Source organism: Leptopilina heterotoma, unplaced genomic scaffold, assembly GCF_015476425.1.
Source record: "Leptopilina heterotoma isolate Lh14 unplaced genomic scaffold, ASM1547642v1 Lhet_63, whole genome shotgun sequence".
In the NCBI taxonomy this organism is placed as follows: domain Eukaryota; kingdom Metazoa; phylum Arthropoda; class Insecta; order Hymenoptera; family Figitidae; genus Leptopilina; species Leptopilina heterotoma.
In genome coordinates this window covers 3,664,942-3,681,700 of record NW_025111149.1, presented here as the reverse complement: position 1 = coordinate 3,681,700, position 16,759 = coordinate 3,664,942, and the positions used below count along the sequence as shown (strand labels likewise).

The 16,759-nt window shown below is 30.1% G+C and overlaps 2 protein-coding genes across 2 annotated transcripts; one reads left to right on the top strand and one right to left on the bottom strand.

Moving 5' to 3' along the window:
• Positions 1-201: 201 nt before the first annotated feature.
• LOC122509804 (putative uncharacterized protein DDB_G0272516) lies at positions 202-837 on the top strand. Its single transcript, XM_043624056.1, has one exon. The coding sequence runs from the start codon at positions 202-204 to the stop codon at positions 835-837; it is 636 nt and encodes a 211-aa protein (XP_043479991.1).
• An 11,216-nt stretch (positions 838-12,053) lies between these two features.
• LOC122509868 lies at positions 12,054-16,007 on the bottom strand. Its single transcript, XM_043624164.1, has 4 exons — positions 15,899-16,007; positions 15,285-15,449; positions 14,706-14,870; positions 12,054-12,552 (listed from the first exon to the last, which is right to left on the bottom strand). Exons 1-4 carry the CDS (start codon positions 15,944-15,946, stop codon positions 12,364-12,366), a joined length of 567 nt encoding a protein of 188 aa, XP_043480099.1. The 5' UTR covers positions 15,947-16,007; the 3' UTR covers positions 12,054-12,363.
• Positions 16,008-16,759: the final 752 nt, after the last annotated feature.

The window sequence follows — 16,759 nt, the reverse complement described above, 5'->3', positions numbered from 1 at the left end:
TATAAGATCCACTCGGCCTATTAATTAAACTATTAGTCTACCCTGAGAAAAGCCAATTTCTTTAATTGAATCACTCTCACCTATACGCGCTTTTTCTAATTTCGCAAATTTTTAGAAAACAACAAAACCCAAATATACTATATAACAATAACTCCAACAACAAATAAAATGGAAACAACACAAACTAAAAATCAAGAAATAATGTCGGACACACATATGCTTGGTGAAAATAAATCAACATACTCGCGTGGACCTAGAGGAAGAGGCTACAGCAGACCATCTTCGCAAAATTCACAGAATTCGGAATTATCATCACCCAGCCCTGGTACCTCGATGTTTTGCTCCTCGATCCTAACATCTGCCGAAAGACTACAAATTACATCAAAAACACAGGATGACAAATTAAAACAGATTCAGGACACAGCTAAAGAAAACCAACATCAGGATATCCAAATGACGTCACCGAACTTCAATAACAAAAGGAACTTTTCGGGATCCCATAATAATTCAGGAATCTCTCCACTCATACAGAAAAACACAAGAAAAAGGATAAAGAACACTGGAAACCCACATGATCACAACAATAATGGCTCAACTAAGGCCAACACTTCACACTACACAAACAACAATATAATGATACCTAAAGAAACACATCCCTCGAACGAGACTCAAACCCTCTCGTTAAATAAAGCACACATAGAACAAAATCAGCTACTACTGAGATCCCCCCCCTCTATCTCCAGCTGCTCATTCTACAACTCAACAAGGAATCAGGTCTTCTCCAAATCTGCACCAAGAATGGTTTGCCAACCAGGGTCCACCCCTTATTCAGTATAATGAACATAACGAAGCACCATTCTTGGTGTTAATGGAATCAACCATCCAGGACAGAAACCTAGGCAGATACGATCCAGTAGCAGTAGGCAAACTAATTGGAGGAATAATTCAAGGGAAAAGGAGGATTTTTACCAGCGGGAGAAATCAGATTAAAATTTGGTGTGAGGATAGAAACGACGCAAATATACTCTTTGCCTCTGAAGCTCTAAGGGATAAAGGTTATCGAGCCTATCTCCCAGACTCAATGGTATACAAGAAAGGCTTCATCCGCATACAACCGGAACACACAGTGGTCGAGGTAGTAGAAAATATGGACCCTGATCAAAAAGAATTGATCATATCTGCGAGAAGGAGAATCAACAGAAGGGATAACCAATTTTCAGACATCATTGACCTAACCTTCAACACTTCATATATTCCTAGATACATCTTCACATGGAGTGTGAGAATCTTCGTCACACCTAGCATTCCAATACCAAAAAGATGCACCACTTGTCAGCATTTTGGACATGTATCTTTACAGTGCAGAGCATCTTCTCCGAACTGCGAACACTGTGCTGGAAAACACCACACAAATTCATGCAACAATCCGCTTCCCACCAGTAAATGTTACAACTGCGCTGAGTTACATAAGGCTTCTTCGAGAGACTGTCTGGTCTACAAATTCGAATTTGAAACTATGAAACATAGATACATAGAAAATCTTTCGAAAAGAGATGCACGCATCAAACTCTACAACATGGGCTGGACAAACCCAAGAAGGTGCTCTATAACCAATACATCATCAAGCGAATTTGACAGTGGCTCAGAAAATAATAAGAGCCCTACCAGAAACAATAATAATAATTTCCCTCTAAGAAGAAGAGACCCCCTGGATGATGCTGAAGACGAAGAGTCAAACCACTCCAGCGATGACGTGGAAACAGCCTCAATGAATGATTTGGGTCTTCTCTTCCAAAGAGATCACTCAAAGGGACTTAAAGGGATACAATTCTTACAGATTCGACAGACCCGGAGAAGACGCCGGAGGAGGATCAATGCTCTTGGTCAAAAGAACAATCATCACTGAGAAACTCGTATTGAAAGGTCCATGGTCTGAAGTCATTGAAGCAGTGGGAATTAAAACGGAAACATCGGCTGGATCCTTATATATATTCTCGGTATACATTGCCCCTACAAAGAAGGTCACAGTGCAACACTGGATGGACCTGCTGGAAAACATCCCAATGGATGCTAAGTTAATCATTATGGGTGATCTTAATGCGCATATCCCACACTTCAAACCATACAACACCAATACATCAGGGAAAGCATTGCTGGATTTACTGGAGGACAGAAACCTGATCATCATGAACGATGGCCAACCAACTTTTGGCGAATTTATGGACCATGGAAGCGTTCTGGATCTCATCCTGGTATCCCCACAAATTGGCAGCATTTCCGAGGGGTGGACGTCAGATGATTCATTCGGCAGTGATCACTTACCGGTCTTCTTGTCAATACAAGTGAGAATCTCAGACATCTGCGACTGCTCAAACAGATTGAGGCTACACAAAGTGGATTGGACTCTGTTTGCTCAACTTTTCAAGGAATACGTGGAAGGTGTAAACTACCCACAAAATACATCTCCGATCATAAAATATAAAAAGTTTACCGAGGTATTTATTGAATACTTAAAAAGGGCTGGAGCCTACATCCCAAGCAAAAACGGGAAGAATTCACCCATTAAACCCCTTTGGTGGACGAAGGAATGTGAGGAAGCACTAAATACTAAAAAATCAGCACGAAAACGATACCTCATGGATAGTACAAGGAATAATCTTGATTTGTATATGACGGCAGAGAGGGAGGCTAATATTACCCTAGCCGAGTGCAAAAGAGAGTCATTCAAAAAACTCTGCGAATCGATTACCCCAGGTGTGGGGACGAAAAGGATCTGGGGCCTAGTCAGAGCCTTTCAAGGAAAGTTCAACCCCTCCATAAACGCATCCAACGACCCAAACGCAAAGGACTTTGCCGAACTGAAGGAGGAATTAATTCGAAGCGACATTCAAACTTTCCAAACGGATATAGTGGAGATGAATGAAAGATCCGAACAGGACTCATACAACAAACCATTTACGAAGCAGGAATTCTACACAGCGTTGGACGCTTGTAAAAAGGAATCAGCCCCTGGCTTGGACCAAATCAGCTACGAGGCAATCAACAAATTACCTATAATAGCTAAGGAATTTTTGATCGAGATATTTAATGACTGCTTTAAATCCTCTCTTTTTCCTGAAGAATGGAAAACATCTTTGGTCAAATTTATCCCAAAACCTGGAGGCAAAGGGTACAGACCCATCTCCCTGACTTCAAATATGGGGAAACTCATGGAGAGGATTATACAAAGACGACTAGAACATTTTACGGAAAACAGAAGGCTCATACCACCAACTCAATTCGGATTCAGAAGGAATCGCTCGACAATTGATTGTACCACGGTTTTGGTGACTGATTCTTTGACAGGCTTCCAAAAAGGATTGGGAACAGCGGTTCTCGCCATCGACCTCAAAGGTGCATTCACTGCCCTGTTACCCAAAAAAATAGTGGAGGAATTAAGGGACTGTGAAGTACCAACTAGAATTTTTAACTTCGTAACTCACATGATCACAAGCAGGAAACTTGTTTTTGGAGATGCCTTCAGTTCTCCAAAGCCCTGCTCCACAGGAGTTCCGCAAGGCGGAGTTCTCTCTCCGATCCTGTTTAATTTGGTTCTGCGAAAAATTAATAAATATCTACCTACAGACATTAAATTACTCCAATATGCTGATGATATCTTGCTTTATTACAGATTCAAAGAGATTGACAAAGCAATTACACTACTGGAGAAGGCGACCAGGAAACTTAAAATATACCTTCAAGAATTTGGACTTGAAATAGCTCCAAAGAAGTGCCAACTTTGTATTCTCGACAGAAGGCGTTTGGATCACTCTGAAGTCTCGCTCCAAGTTGAAAATATAACAGTCAAAGCAAGCCCATCCCTGTTATATCTAGGTATCATGCTGGATACAAAATTGTCTTGGAAAAATCATGTTGAACACATAGGTGCTAAAGCGCTGGCGGCAATCAACGTATTGAAAACGCTGGGCAAAGTCTCATCTGGCGCCAATCCGGAAGTCTTTTTACAAGTATACAAGGGACTAATTAGAGCACACCTCGAATGGGGTGCACCTCTCTTTGCAGGTGCAACAGTCAGTCATCTCAAAAAATTGGACAGGATTCAATACCAGGCGCTGAGGTTCGCGCTAGGCTGCATGCGCACCACCCTTATACCAATTCTGCTAGCAGAAGCGAATGAACCACCGTTGGAAGTAAGGAGGAGTCTCATACTTAACAAATACTCATTAAGGATCTCCGGATGGAGAGATAATCCCGTCGCCCCAAGAATCCGAGGATTAAAAGAGCGCACAGAGAAAACTCCCAGTGCCCAACGTTTTATTAAAAAATTTGCTCCATTAAGCTTTATTGAGCCAGTGTTCTCAATGCTTAATTGTACATCCAAACCAAACAGACCGACATACTTCGACCACCCCTGGGCAGAGATCGTAGCTGATTTTAACCCATTGATAGACCTGGAGGCAGGATATAATCTTAAAAACACACAACATGGAGAATCGGAATTCAAGGACCTTCTCGACTGTAAATTCAAGGAAGAAACTCCAATTTTCACAGACGGCTCGTATTCAGAGAGAGAGAGAAGAAAGCAGGTTCCAGCTTCTACATTCCGTCCCTAAATATAAAGCAGGGGACCCGACTTTATAACTGCTCTTCGGCACTCTCTGCAGAGCTGCATGCAATCTTTCAAGCTCTTAAATACACTCTGGAAGCTAAGTTGGATAAAGTCGTGATATGCTCTGATTCAATGATAGCTCTTCTAAGAATTAAAGAGAGAATGAGGGATTTCGCGATGGACCCGATCATACACAAAATCGCAAAAATAATCCTTTCTCTAAGTGTAAGGGTAAAAAGCATAAAATTCCTATGGATCCCAGCGCATTCCGATATAAGCGGAAATACACAAGCGGACAAATTGGCCAAAATTGCGTTAACAATAAACATAGGGACCAAGATTTATCCCCTCCAAGAGGAGATGGTCAAATTACTGCAAAAAGACCACTCAGCTGGAATGCAACTTCGATGGCCCTATTTTGACAATGCAAGAACCAAACAAAAATATTTTGAATACGTTGACGTGAACACTCCTCGACCATGGTTTGCCGGTTATGCTGCCCCCAGAAAGTACATCAACCTCATTACCCGAATGAGAACAGGACACATCTGCACAGGAACACATTTCGGAAGGATGGGGTGGAATCTTTCCACTCAATGCAGATGTGGATTCGAAACCAGCTCAATTAAACACTATTTACAAGACTGTGTTATTTTTAACAACGATAGAGAAAATTTCCGAAGTTTTCTAAGGGAAAAACTGGGAAATTCACACATTTTCCTGGAAAATCTGGATTTCTTGATTTTTTTCCCTAATTTGGAGATCATACAGGAAATGGGCAAATTTTTTTTGGGTAAAGATATAATCATTTAAACTAAATTGTACTCCAAGATGGATTCACTTATCCCAAAAGTAAAATTTGGTCCCTAAAAAGAAAAATTAATAAAAAGTAGTAGACTTAGAACCAAAACTTTGCTTCGAAGGAGAGTTGAGTTAAAAATATAGCTATAGGGGTCCGTACACATAATACGTCACGCAGCTAGGGGGAGGGAGGGGGTCTGAGAATTGTGACTTAGTGTGACATGGGGGAGGGAGGGTGAAATCATGTGTTACGTCACAATCTTTTAAATTCAAAGATTATAAGAAATTATATGTGACAATGTCACTTTTTCTAAATAAAACAAGTTAAAAATGCTTTAAACTATTTAATATCTATTATGTACCTGTTTAACATCTATTGGCATATTATTTATAATATGATGATAAATAATATATTCTCTTAATTTGAATCAGTTAAAAATCATGGTTTTAACTGACAATCAGTAGTGACTGACTTTTTGCTTCTGAATCAGTTAAAAATAACTGAAAAATTATCCACAAAACACCGAAACTTTTTTAAATATGTATATTAAAGATTTGCTTGCATACTTAGAAAAATTTACTTGCAAAGTATAGTTAAGATTGTGTAAAGATTTAAATTTCTCACTCCAATAAATGTTTATCATCAAATTTTCTTAAAAATGTAGCTTGAAGCTTTCCTGAACATTTGAATTACATTTTCGACTATACTTTCGTGAAAATTTTCCTGAAAATTTAAGTTAAATTTTTAAGAAAGTTTCGCGCTAAACATTTATTGAAGTCGAATATTTAAACCTTTATACAATTTTCACTAAACTTTGCATTTAAATATTTCAAAGCTTACGAGTAAATCTTTAATAAATTTTTTGGAAAGTTTCGGTGCTATGTAATTAAACGTGACTAATTGAATCAATAAAAAAAATGTATTGAAGCATCAGTTATTTTTAACAAATTGTCAGAAAAAAAATATTACTATTTGAATTAGTGACTGACTTTTTGCTTCTAAATCAGTTATTTTTAACTGATTCAATAATTTAGAGAGTAGGATATAATATATAATGTCCAATGTATAAAATTTATAGTGAAATTTACGTGTGTGACGTGACGTTGTAGGGGGGGAGGGGGTTCAAGGTTTGTGACGAAGTGTGACATAGAGGGAGGGAGGGGTTAAAAATGGTCAAAAATCGCGTGACGTATTATGTGTACGGCCCCTAGGATTAAATTTTGTTATTTTACTAATTAGCTTAGTCTTAAGAGATAATTATTTGCTTAGGTTAAATCTAGTTTCTGGAAATTAATCATATTTAAGATTCGAAAGGCAAGTATTATATCGAATGAAAACTTATTAAACATAATTTTAAGTTATCTTATTTTGTTCTTTTAATTTAATAATTAGTAACATTAAAGGACCAATACATAAGAATTCACCAAAAGAAACAAGTAATTTAGATTTAAGATTATTCTCACGCCATATAAGCTATTACGAAAACTAACTCTTAAACAGTAAATCAATATAGAAATAATTAAATGCAGAAGGAAAAAAGGCTTGGTTAATTATCCGGGTTCTTGAACATACGACACTGCGGCTGATCCTGACTTGAGATTTGGAAGTGGACGGTCGACCTGTCAATCTTCGTATCATAGATAATTTATTTAAGCACGTTTTTTTCACCTTTGAATTTCTATGCTTTGTTTTCATTTTGGGGTGCTGCTAATTATAGAACACACCACGCCGTAGAGGTGACAATTAAATATAGCTACACATTATTTTGATTTTGATTTTGCTCTCATAAAGGGCTAACACTGGAGTTTGGATAAATTTTCAGTTACTATAATACTAAAAGAAATGTTTATTACAATGCAATTCCCTTATTCAGGAACAGATGGGATAGCCACAGTTTTAAAATTCAAATTTCCCCGCCAACTCCCTTTCCTAAAATTTGTCTGCAGCGGCATTCATTGGATCCAACGGAAAACCCGATCAAGGATTGGGCAGGGGCATCTTGCGAATACACACAAAACGAAGGAAACATAAGTCTACACTACCACTGGAAGTTCGTACTTAACTTACCTAACCAACAAGTGAACGCATAATTAAGAATTGCATTAAAGATTATATATGAAGCTGAAGTCCGCAACGTTTTTAAAAACGAAAAATCAAAAAAGAATTTTTTTCCAAGTTAAATTCATCTCTAATTTTCATGTTTCTTAATTTTTAAAAAATTAATTGTTGCATAAGATACAATTATTAAAAATTAATATGATTTAGAATCAAAAATAAAAAACCGTCCCTTTATTTTTTTCGTTTTCGTTTTTAAAAACGTTGCGGACTTCAGTATCATAGATTATATATTGTGTTTTGAATTGGCCTGTTCTATACGAAGCCAAAATTTTTAGTAAACTACAGCTTCTCTGTAGTAAAGAAGAAGAAGAAGAAGATTGCGATTCATGCGATACACGGAGAGAGAATATATATTAAATTTTGTAAAATTGTGCTAAGAAAAAGTGTGTCCCACAATATCCCAATCTCCCTTATTTAAATAATTAAATTCTCGTAGTTGAATTTTGATAAGAACTGATTTAATTTGTCAGTTTTTCTTAAAAAATAAAAGTTTTGAATAATATTAATAAAAAATTCTAAAGAATAATTGATTTTTGGAAGAATTGCAGTTCAAATTTTTGGAAATAATTAATATTCAAATTGTTGTACTTGAATTGAGGGCCTGGATGCTATAAGGTGTTACGGGCCATTCATTTAACATGGAGCGTAACACCTTATAGCATCCAGTCTTAATTATTTCATTAAATTTGCATCTGTCCCCTCAATTAGCAAAAATGACTATTTATGAGTAGAAATTACTATTTATTGATTAAATTTACTAATTCATTAGCAAAAATTCAGTCACTATTGCAAGCAAATTAGTAAACATTTTTACTAATTTAAATTTGGAGAGTAGTAATATTCTTTTTGGAAATCAGGGAAATTTATAATCAAATTTTTGTAATAACTCTGAAATAAATTAATTCTAAATTTGAATTAGTAAAATTTGACTAATTATCAGTAGAATTCTACTAATTAGACATAATTTTGATTCAATAAAAATTACGTTTAATTCAATTATAATATATGTTTAATTTAAACATATTTTTTTGGTTGGCTACTTATATTTAGATTAAAAGATTTTGTTTCTCAGTGTATAGCCAGAATTTATTTCTTAATAGGTAATTAGCAGAAATTTCGTTATTCAATTAGTAAAATAAAGGTTACTGATTCAATCAGTTGTATAATACTATAAAATTCATAAAAAAGAATAATTCATTATAATTATTAGTTTAATAATTTTAGGGCTAATTTCACCAATATCGATTAAAAGTTAATCAATGATTAAATCCTCAATTAATAAATCAAGAGCCGTTAAATTCGCTTTAATCATTGATTAATTTTTAATTGAGGTTAGTGAAATTAGCCCTTAAAGGTTATGTTGGTTTTTTTTCGACTACCAGTACATTTACTGAATGGCTCAGTAAATGTTAATTTGAATCAGTTAATTCACTCAGAATTAACTGATTCATTAATTAAAACTAAACATGCTAATTATTGATTAGTAAAAATTCTACTAATATAAATTTAGAGAGTATGTTAATATATATTATTGAAAATACTTGTTCAATAACAATATTACATTTATTTCCATATAGGCGTGTGAAATATATTAATTAGCGTTGATTTTATACTGTAATTGAAATATATTAGTGCGATATATAGATATAATAGTTGAATGCGTTGATAATTTGTCACACATGTTAGTTTCTGTATATAAACGATTTGTACATGAATCTATTTATGCTCATGTGCATATAGAGTTAACTAACTAGCTACGGCAACTATATGCATATAGTCAGCTTTGCAGACAAGCGAAGCGTATACCATATTATAGGGGGGCGAGTTTCGCCACGGATAACAACTATTGTTAGTGCTTTACAGAAATCGAGGTTGAGGCTGAGATTACAGAAAAAAATGCAATTTATAAATAAACGAAGGTCAATTTTTAATCAATTGAAATTCACTATTATCTCATTATCGAATTCTCTCAATTAAATTCACTATTAACTATATAATATATTAACAGTTTTTCTAAGGATATCAAATTGAGACAAAAAACGAATCAACGTTTTGATTCGTTTTTTGTCTCAATTTGATATCCTTAGAAAAACTGTGTTAACAATTACTAACCGGTAATAGTTGGAAAAAAATATAGGAAGGGTTTATTTAGTAAAATTTACTTAATAGTAAATTTCGTAGAATAAAAGAGTAGCTTAATAAATAAAATAAAAAATAAAAAAAAAGAAGCGTAATTCAATTAGAATTATAATCATAATGCAGAACTATACATGGAGAGAAATCTGTTAGGATTAATGCTCGAAACTTTTCATATACTTTTTCCATAGATTCTTTGATGCTAAAATCATAACAGAGAGCCTATTTATTGCTCGAGTCCGCCTGAATATTAGGCGGAGTCGACTGATATTCAGGCGGACCTCTTATACTTTTCGCTAGTAAGTGCTTATGCTATATTCATAACCTCTACTCTATGCATTATTCGCAACAGATTTCTCTCCGTGTAATAATAAGGCAGAAATTTAATTAAATTCATAAACGTATAATTGTTTTGATTATAAATTAATAGAGTATTAGTTTAAGATATTGATCAATTTGGCTATTAATTAAATTTAATTAAACTGTATTTCGTAGCAGTTGACAAGTTGATAATGGCGACACGATGACAACATGATAGTTGTTTCGAGATAAGATTCAGCAAGAAGCTTGTCTGTCGTTGTTGAATGTTGTCAGGGATTATTGATGCCCTAGTCACAATAGAAACCACTCTCTCTCTCTCTCTCTCTCTCTCTCTTGCTCACTCTCTCTCCCCCAACTACTTCTATAACAGTCGATAATGGATATAGTAATGGTGGAGGTATTCTCTTATATATTTTCACATTCTTTTTGTCCTCATGTCATTCTTTGTTCGCGTTTATTTCTGCATCAACTTTCCTTTTTTTTCCTTTTCCACAATATAAAACGTTTTGAACTATTATTATTTTACAAAAAAAAAGGAAAAATGCTCAAAAAGTCGTTTTAGAAAAATTCGAGTATAACGCAGCGTGGCAGTTTTTTGAAATTCTGTATTCAATGCTCTCTGGATCAGAATTAGACACTTTTTGCTGTAATGAAATTGGAAAAGAAGTAGATTCGATCGTTGAATGAATTTAGTAAACTTTTAACTAAATATTAATCAGAAGCGACTAACTTTTAATCGAAAACTACTAATTTATTTGCTAAGGTTACTAATTTAGGAAATTTTATTAATTAATAACGAAATAATGGACTTAAAAAATGAAAAAAAAAACAAAAACCATTAATAGTTTTTGGATTTTTTTTATGAAATTATTCTCAAAAATTTTAATAAAATTCTTTAAAACAATTCAAAAAAATTTCACAAAATTCTTTCATGCGTTTCAATTATTTTCACACGGAGAAAAATAGGTATAAAGTTACTTTTACTACTTTCATAGTAAAGTATTTCTGGTAGAGCATTTCTGTTAACTTTTATTACTACTTTCGGAGTAAATTTTGCTACGTTCGAAGTAAATTTTACTATGTTTAAAGAACATATTTGTAAAACATTAGCAAAATTTACTTCGAACGTTGCAAAATGTATTTGGAAAGTAGTAAAAGTTACTTTATATTTTTCTCCGTGCAAAAATAATACGAAATTCCATTATTTTTTAAGTATAATATTCTTTCCAATCATTCAATTATTTTCATAAATAATAAAATTTTCGCAGGAATTCAATTCGATTCAATTCGATTTGAACGTTCAAATGAACGAAATATTTTGTATTAAAAATATTTTCATAAATTACTGATTTGAATAAAAATTTAAAACTCAGATTCTACGTTTAAAAACTTAAAAAATTAATTTTTTTTAATAGTGACTCAAAAGTATTGTAATAAAAATTGAATTTGAAGAAGAAATAAATAAATTTCGTTCATTTGAACGTTCAAAACTTTAGAATCATAAGTCTTCGCAGGAATTCTTTTATTTTCAGAAATAATAATATAATAATAATTTTTATAGGTAAATAACAAAACTCATCGCAGGATTTCAATTATTTTTAATACAATTTTAAATGAATTTGCTTTAGAGAATTCAATTTAAAGAAATATTCAAGTATTCAATAACTAATTTATTTTTCTATTTAATTCTAAGTAATAAGAATTGATTTAAAGTTGAATTTCAGTAAAAATTTTAGATAATAATTGAATATTAGAAGCGTTATAGTGTGAATTTTTAGAAATAATTCAATTTCAAATTTCAAATTTTGATTTAAATTTTATATTTTAAAAAATTTTATTTTTTATCTTTTAAATATTATTTTTAAATATAATCGTATTTGAAGAATTTAAAATTAAAAATTTAGAAAATAAAAAATAATTGAATTTGTCAAAAATTTAGAATTGAAGTTATTGTAGTACCTAAGATGAGAAAAAAGTAAATATTTTTTATGAAAATTAGGAAATAGTAGGGGAAAGAAAATACAGAATGAAAGTTTTGTTAATCGTTTAAAACGAGTTTTTTAGGCGTCAAATTTAATTTTTTGATAGCTACATTTTCAAGTACTTTTTTCAGTCTTAACGCTACTTTTTGCTACTTTTTTAATATAATTATCGAGTCCAAAGCCTGATTTTTAATAAGGTTACAATCTTTTTTTTTCCAAAATCAATGTATCTTTTTTAAATCAACAAAAGACGTCACACGCTTTTTTTCATTTTGAAATATTTTCATTAAGCTTTACATTACTTTTAATTAAAAATTGTAAGCTGTAGTAAAAATAGAGTGATATACTTTGATAATTTCAATTATTCTTTGTCTTGATACACTGATTTTTTGAACTTAACAATTTAAAAATTGTCCCGAGTAAATTATTCTTAGAATTTTATATTCACGCCAGCTATGATAATTTGGTCGCCATATTTGAAAATGATTCGTTATAGTTAACTTTATCAACGCATGAGTGTTACAATGAATGCCATGTGCTTTCGGAACATTAGATTCAATTTTCCCCGGACTTCTTGTTGGACTCTGAAATTAAATATTTTCAATTATCTTTCAATTTGTTTTCAAATTTTCAAATTCTTGATTTTTTTGTTCAATTTTGAACGAGGCTTTCTTTATATTACTTAATAAAGAATTTTTTTAAAATTTGACTATAATTGTATAAAGATTTATTTAAGTACCTAATATTTCTTTTAGAATATTTTTACAATCTTTATAAAGATGAACTTTAAAGGTTTCAATTTGAAATTTTAGAAAATATCAATTTTTAATGAATTAAAAATTTTAAATAGGAATTTTAAGAACAACTGATTACAGAAATTCAATTATTTTCAAAACTGATAAACTTTTTCGCTTAAATTCAATTATGTTCAAAAATTTTTAAAATTCTCGTCAAAATTTCAATTATTTTTTTTTTATATAAATAATAAAACTCTTCTCTGAAATTAAATTATTTTCAAAAAATTTAATAAAATTCTTGGCAAAATTCCAATTATTACCTATCAAAATTTTCCTCATTCCAAATATTTTTAGTATATACTATTTTAATCAAATTTCCCAAAAATTCAATGATTTAAACCAAATTTTAATAAAAATTTCACAGGAATTTAATTACCAATTTTTTATAAATTTCTTCGCACCAATTCAATTATTTCAAAAAGTTTAAATAAAATTTTTTTAAAAAATCTATTATTTAAAAAATTTTTGACAAAATTCTTTACAAGATTTAGTTAATAAAATTGCAATTTTAATAAAATTTTCCTATACAATTCAATTATTTTCAATACAATTCTTTTTAATAAGAATTCAGTTATTTTCATAAATAATTAAATTTTTCTCCAGAATTTAATTATTTCAAAAAATTTTGTTAAAATACTTTATAAATTTGAAAAATTATAATAAAATTGATCATAGAATTCAATTATTTTCGTAAAAAACACTCTTCTTAGGAATACAATTATTGTTAAAAATGTTTGAAAATCTTTGAAACAATTCAATTATTTTCGTAAAAAATAAAATTCTTCGAAGCAATTCAATTATTTAAGAAATTTTAATAAAATTATTCCCAAGAATTCAATTCTTTACAAAAATAAAATTTTTCACAAGAATTCAATTATTAAAAAAAAAAATGTAATAAAATTCTTCGTTAGATTACAATTATTTTCAAATTTTTAATAAAATTTCTCGATGGAATTTAATTATTTTCAAAAAATTTTAAAAAATTCTGAAAAATTCAATTATTTAAAAAAATAAGAATAAAATTCTTCACAAAAAATTACTTGGTTTCATAAATAAGAATTTCATTCTTTAAAAAAATTTTTAATAAAATTCGTTGCGAGAATTCAATGATTTTCATAAATAACAAAATTTATCGCAGAATTCAAATTATTTTTTATACAATTTTTAAATAAACTGATAGAAAATTGCATTTTTTATTCTTAAAATTACTTTTTAAATTCGCCGAAAGAATTCAATTACTTTTTAAAAATTTTGATAAAATTCTTCATAAAAATTCAATTTTAAGAAATATTCAATTATTTAATAAATTATTTATTTTTGTATTTAAATAATTGAATTCTCGAAAAATTTTCTAATAAAAATTGATTAAAAAATGAATTTCACTTAAAATTTTAAATTATAATCGAATATTAAAAGCATTATAGCGTGAATTTTGAAAAGGGTTAAAATTAAAATGTTTGAAAATTTGAATTTATAGTTACAATATTCTTATGATATAAAATAATGATTTTATCCCTCTGTCATCTTAAATTTATTATAAAACATGAAGAAATCGATTCCTCCGAGTCTTCGACTCGGAGGAATCGATTTCTTCATGTTTTATAATAATATTCTCATACGTTATTGAATTTTAGAAGGTTTGGATATTCTTCAGGGTCAGGGAAAAAGTCAAAATTTTGACTGGAAATCAGGGAAAAGTCGCAGGGAGAAACAAAATAGAATTTTTGTGGCAACCCTGTTATTCAAAATATAAATTTTAATCCAGAGAAAAGTTGTAGGAAAAATTTTATAAATTTTTTCAAAGAGAATTGTTTCATTCTTATAGTTATTTTTAAAGAGCGGAGAAACTATTATTATTAGTATTTGTTTTTTTTTATTTTATTTTCTAAGATTATTTTCTAGGATATTTTCAAAGAGATGGTGGATAATAATTTTTTTACCTGTTTTCCCACGGGACATCTCTCTGGAATTTTATCACCTGTGAGCATTAGTTGAAAGAGTGTTTGTGTCAAATGTCCATAACTAGTGCCTGATGGTTTCACACAAGTTCTAGTAGGTGCATCTACACCTGGATACTTTCCAATGTAATCAATGTACAATCGAAGCTTTAAAAGTTGGAAATAAGAAATTAAATTAGAAATTAAATTAAATTAGTAAAAATTTCTATACTAATTCTTGGTAACTTTTTACTAAAATTTTAGTAAAAAATTAAAAACTACTAAATGAAATATAGTAAAATTTAACTAAGAATTAGTGGAAATTTTCACTAATTCGAAATAGTGGACGACTTTTCAGTAATTTAAGTTTAGAGAGCAAAAATGTTGGTATTTTGACATAATCTAAAATTATTAAAAAGTATTATAAAGTATTAAAATTTTACTAATAGTTAGTAATATTTTACTAATTGAAAAGTGGAAAAGTTGCCCATGAAAACTACTAATAATTCACATTTAGAGAGTTCATTTAATTAAATAATAAGAGAATAAATTACTATACAAAAGACTTTTAAAAGTTCTTACTGTAAAATCTCTATTGCTACCATTGACGTTTACTTCCCTTATCCATTCAACGTTAACATCTTCTGATCCCAAAGTGACATTAAACGGTGATTGGAAAAAATTGTTTTCTGTCTTATTTGGATTAATGTATAGGTAAATTCTCGTTGCTTTTAATTCAACTCCTTCCTAAGAGAAAAAGACATTTGAAAAATAAAATATTAATTAATTTTTGTGTTTTACTTTTTAAATCTGCCTAAGTTAGAATGAAAATGAATATTAACAAATAGTCATATTTCACTAATCAAAATCGGGAAAAATGATTATAAAAATGACCGTCTCAGTTAGTGAAGTTTATGATCCACAAGTTTTGAACGTTGGAATGAAAGAAATATTTCTCATTAAAAATATTTTCATAAACTACTGATTGCTATGAAAATTAAAAACCAAAATTTAACATTTAGAAACTTTATAATTTATTTTTTTATAGAGACGCAAAATTTTCGTAATAAAATTTTAATTTGAAGAAAAAAAAGTTTCGTAGTTCATCTGAACCTTCAGAACTTTAGAAACATGTCAACTTTTACTATTTGTCAGTTGAGTTTTACTAATTCAGATTTAGTGAATAATTCACTCACAGTAGTGGTTAGAAAAACTATAAAACTCAGATAAATAATTTTCAACATGTTAATTTTCTTTTCTTTAAAAATATAAAATTTCACTATTCTTCATATGCGGAGTATAAAATCGAACTGTTTGAAAAATTGTATTTGAAAATAGTAACAATACCAGTTTGTATGATATTATACAACAATTTATCTAATTCCGCGCACTTGAAACTGATAAGAGGTAATGAATAAATTTACTGTCATTTAGTTTTAAAAATATTCAATATGTATATTTGATGTTGAATCTTTTTTTTCTAATTGATAGTTTCTTTTTTTGAATATTTAAAAATATCTTTTTAGTTTTTTGAAAATTAGAAAATATTTAAAAATTTTTGCTTCATTGACGTCTTTGCAAAAAGTAATTTCTAGTTCGGCTTAAACAATAAATTGATTATTTATATAAGGAAAAAAAAGTCATTTGATAAAAGGTTTTAGTAACACTAAACGAGCGTATTTTTTTTATTTATGATTGACAGTTTTCGAGGAAAAATTGCATTTTTCAGGTTTCAAAAAAAATTTTTTTTTGAATGACAGGAGGATTTTATTTTCTGTGTGTATTTTACTAAAAAGTCTTTGCAACTTTTAGAATTTTATTTTATTTTATAGTAATAGGAATTTTAATCCCTTATACGAAATGATCATAAATAACAATTTTTCTAAGTTTTTTTTTCCTTTCTATAAATATAATCAGGCTTCAGACTCTCAAGTGATTACTAATACTTTTTGACACTTTTCACCACCTACAACTATTTGGTTACCATTTTTACAAATAAGCTACTAATATTATTCTTAAAAAATCTTAAAAAAATTTTTCGTAAAAGTTCAATTATT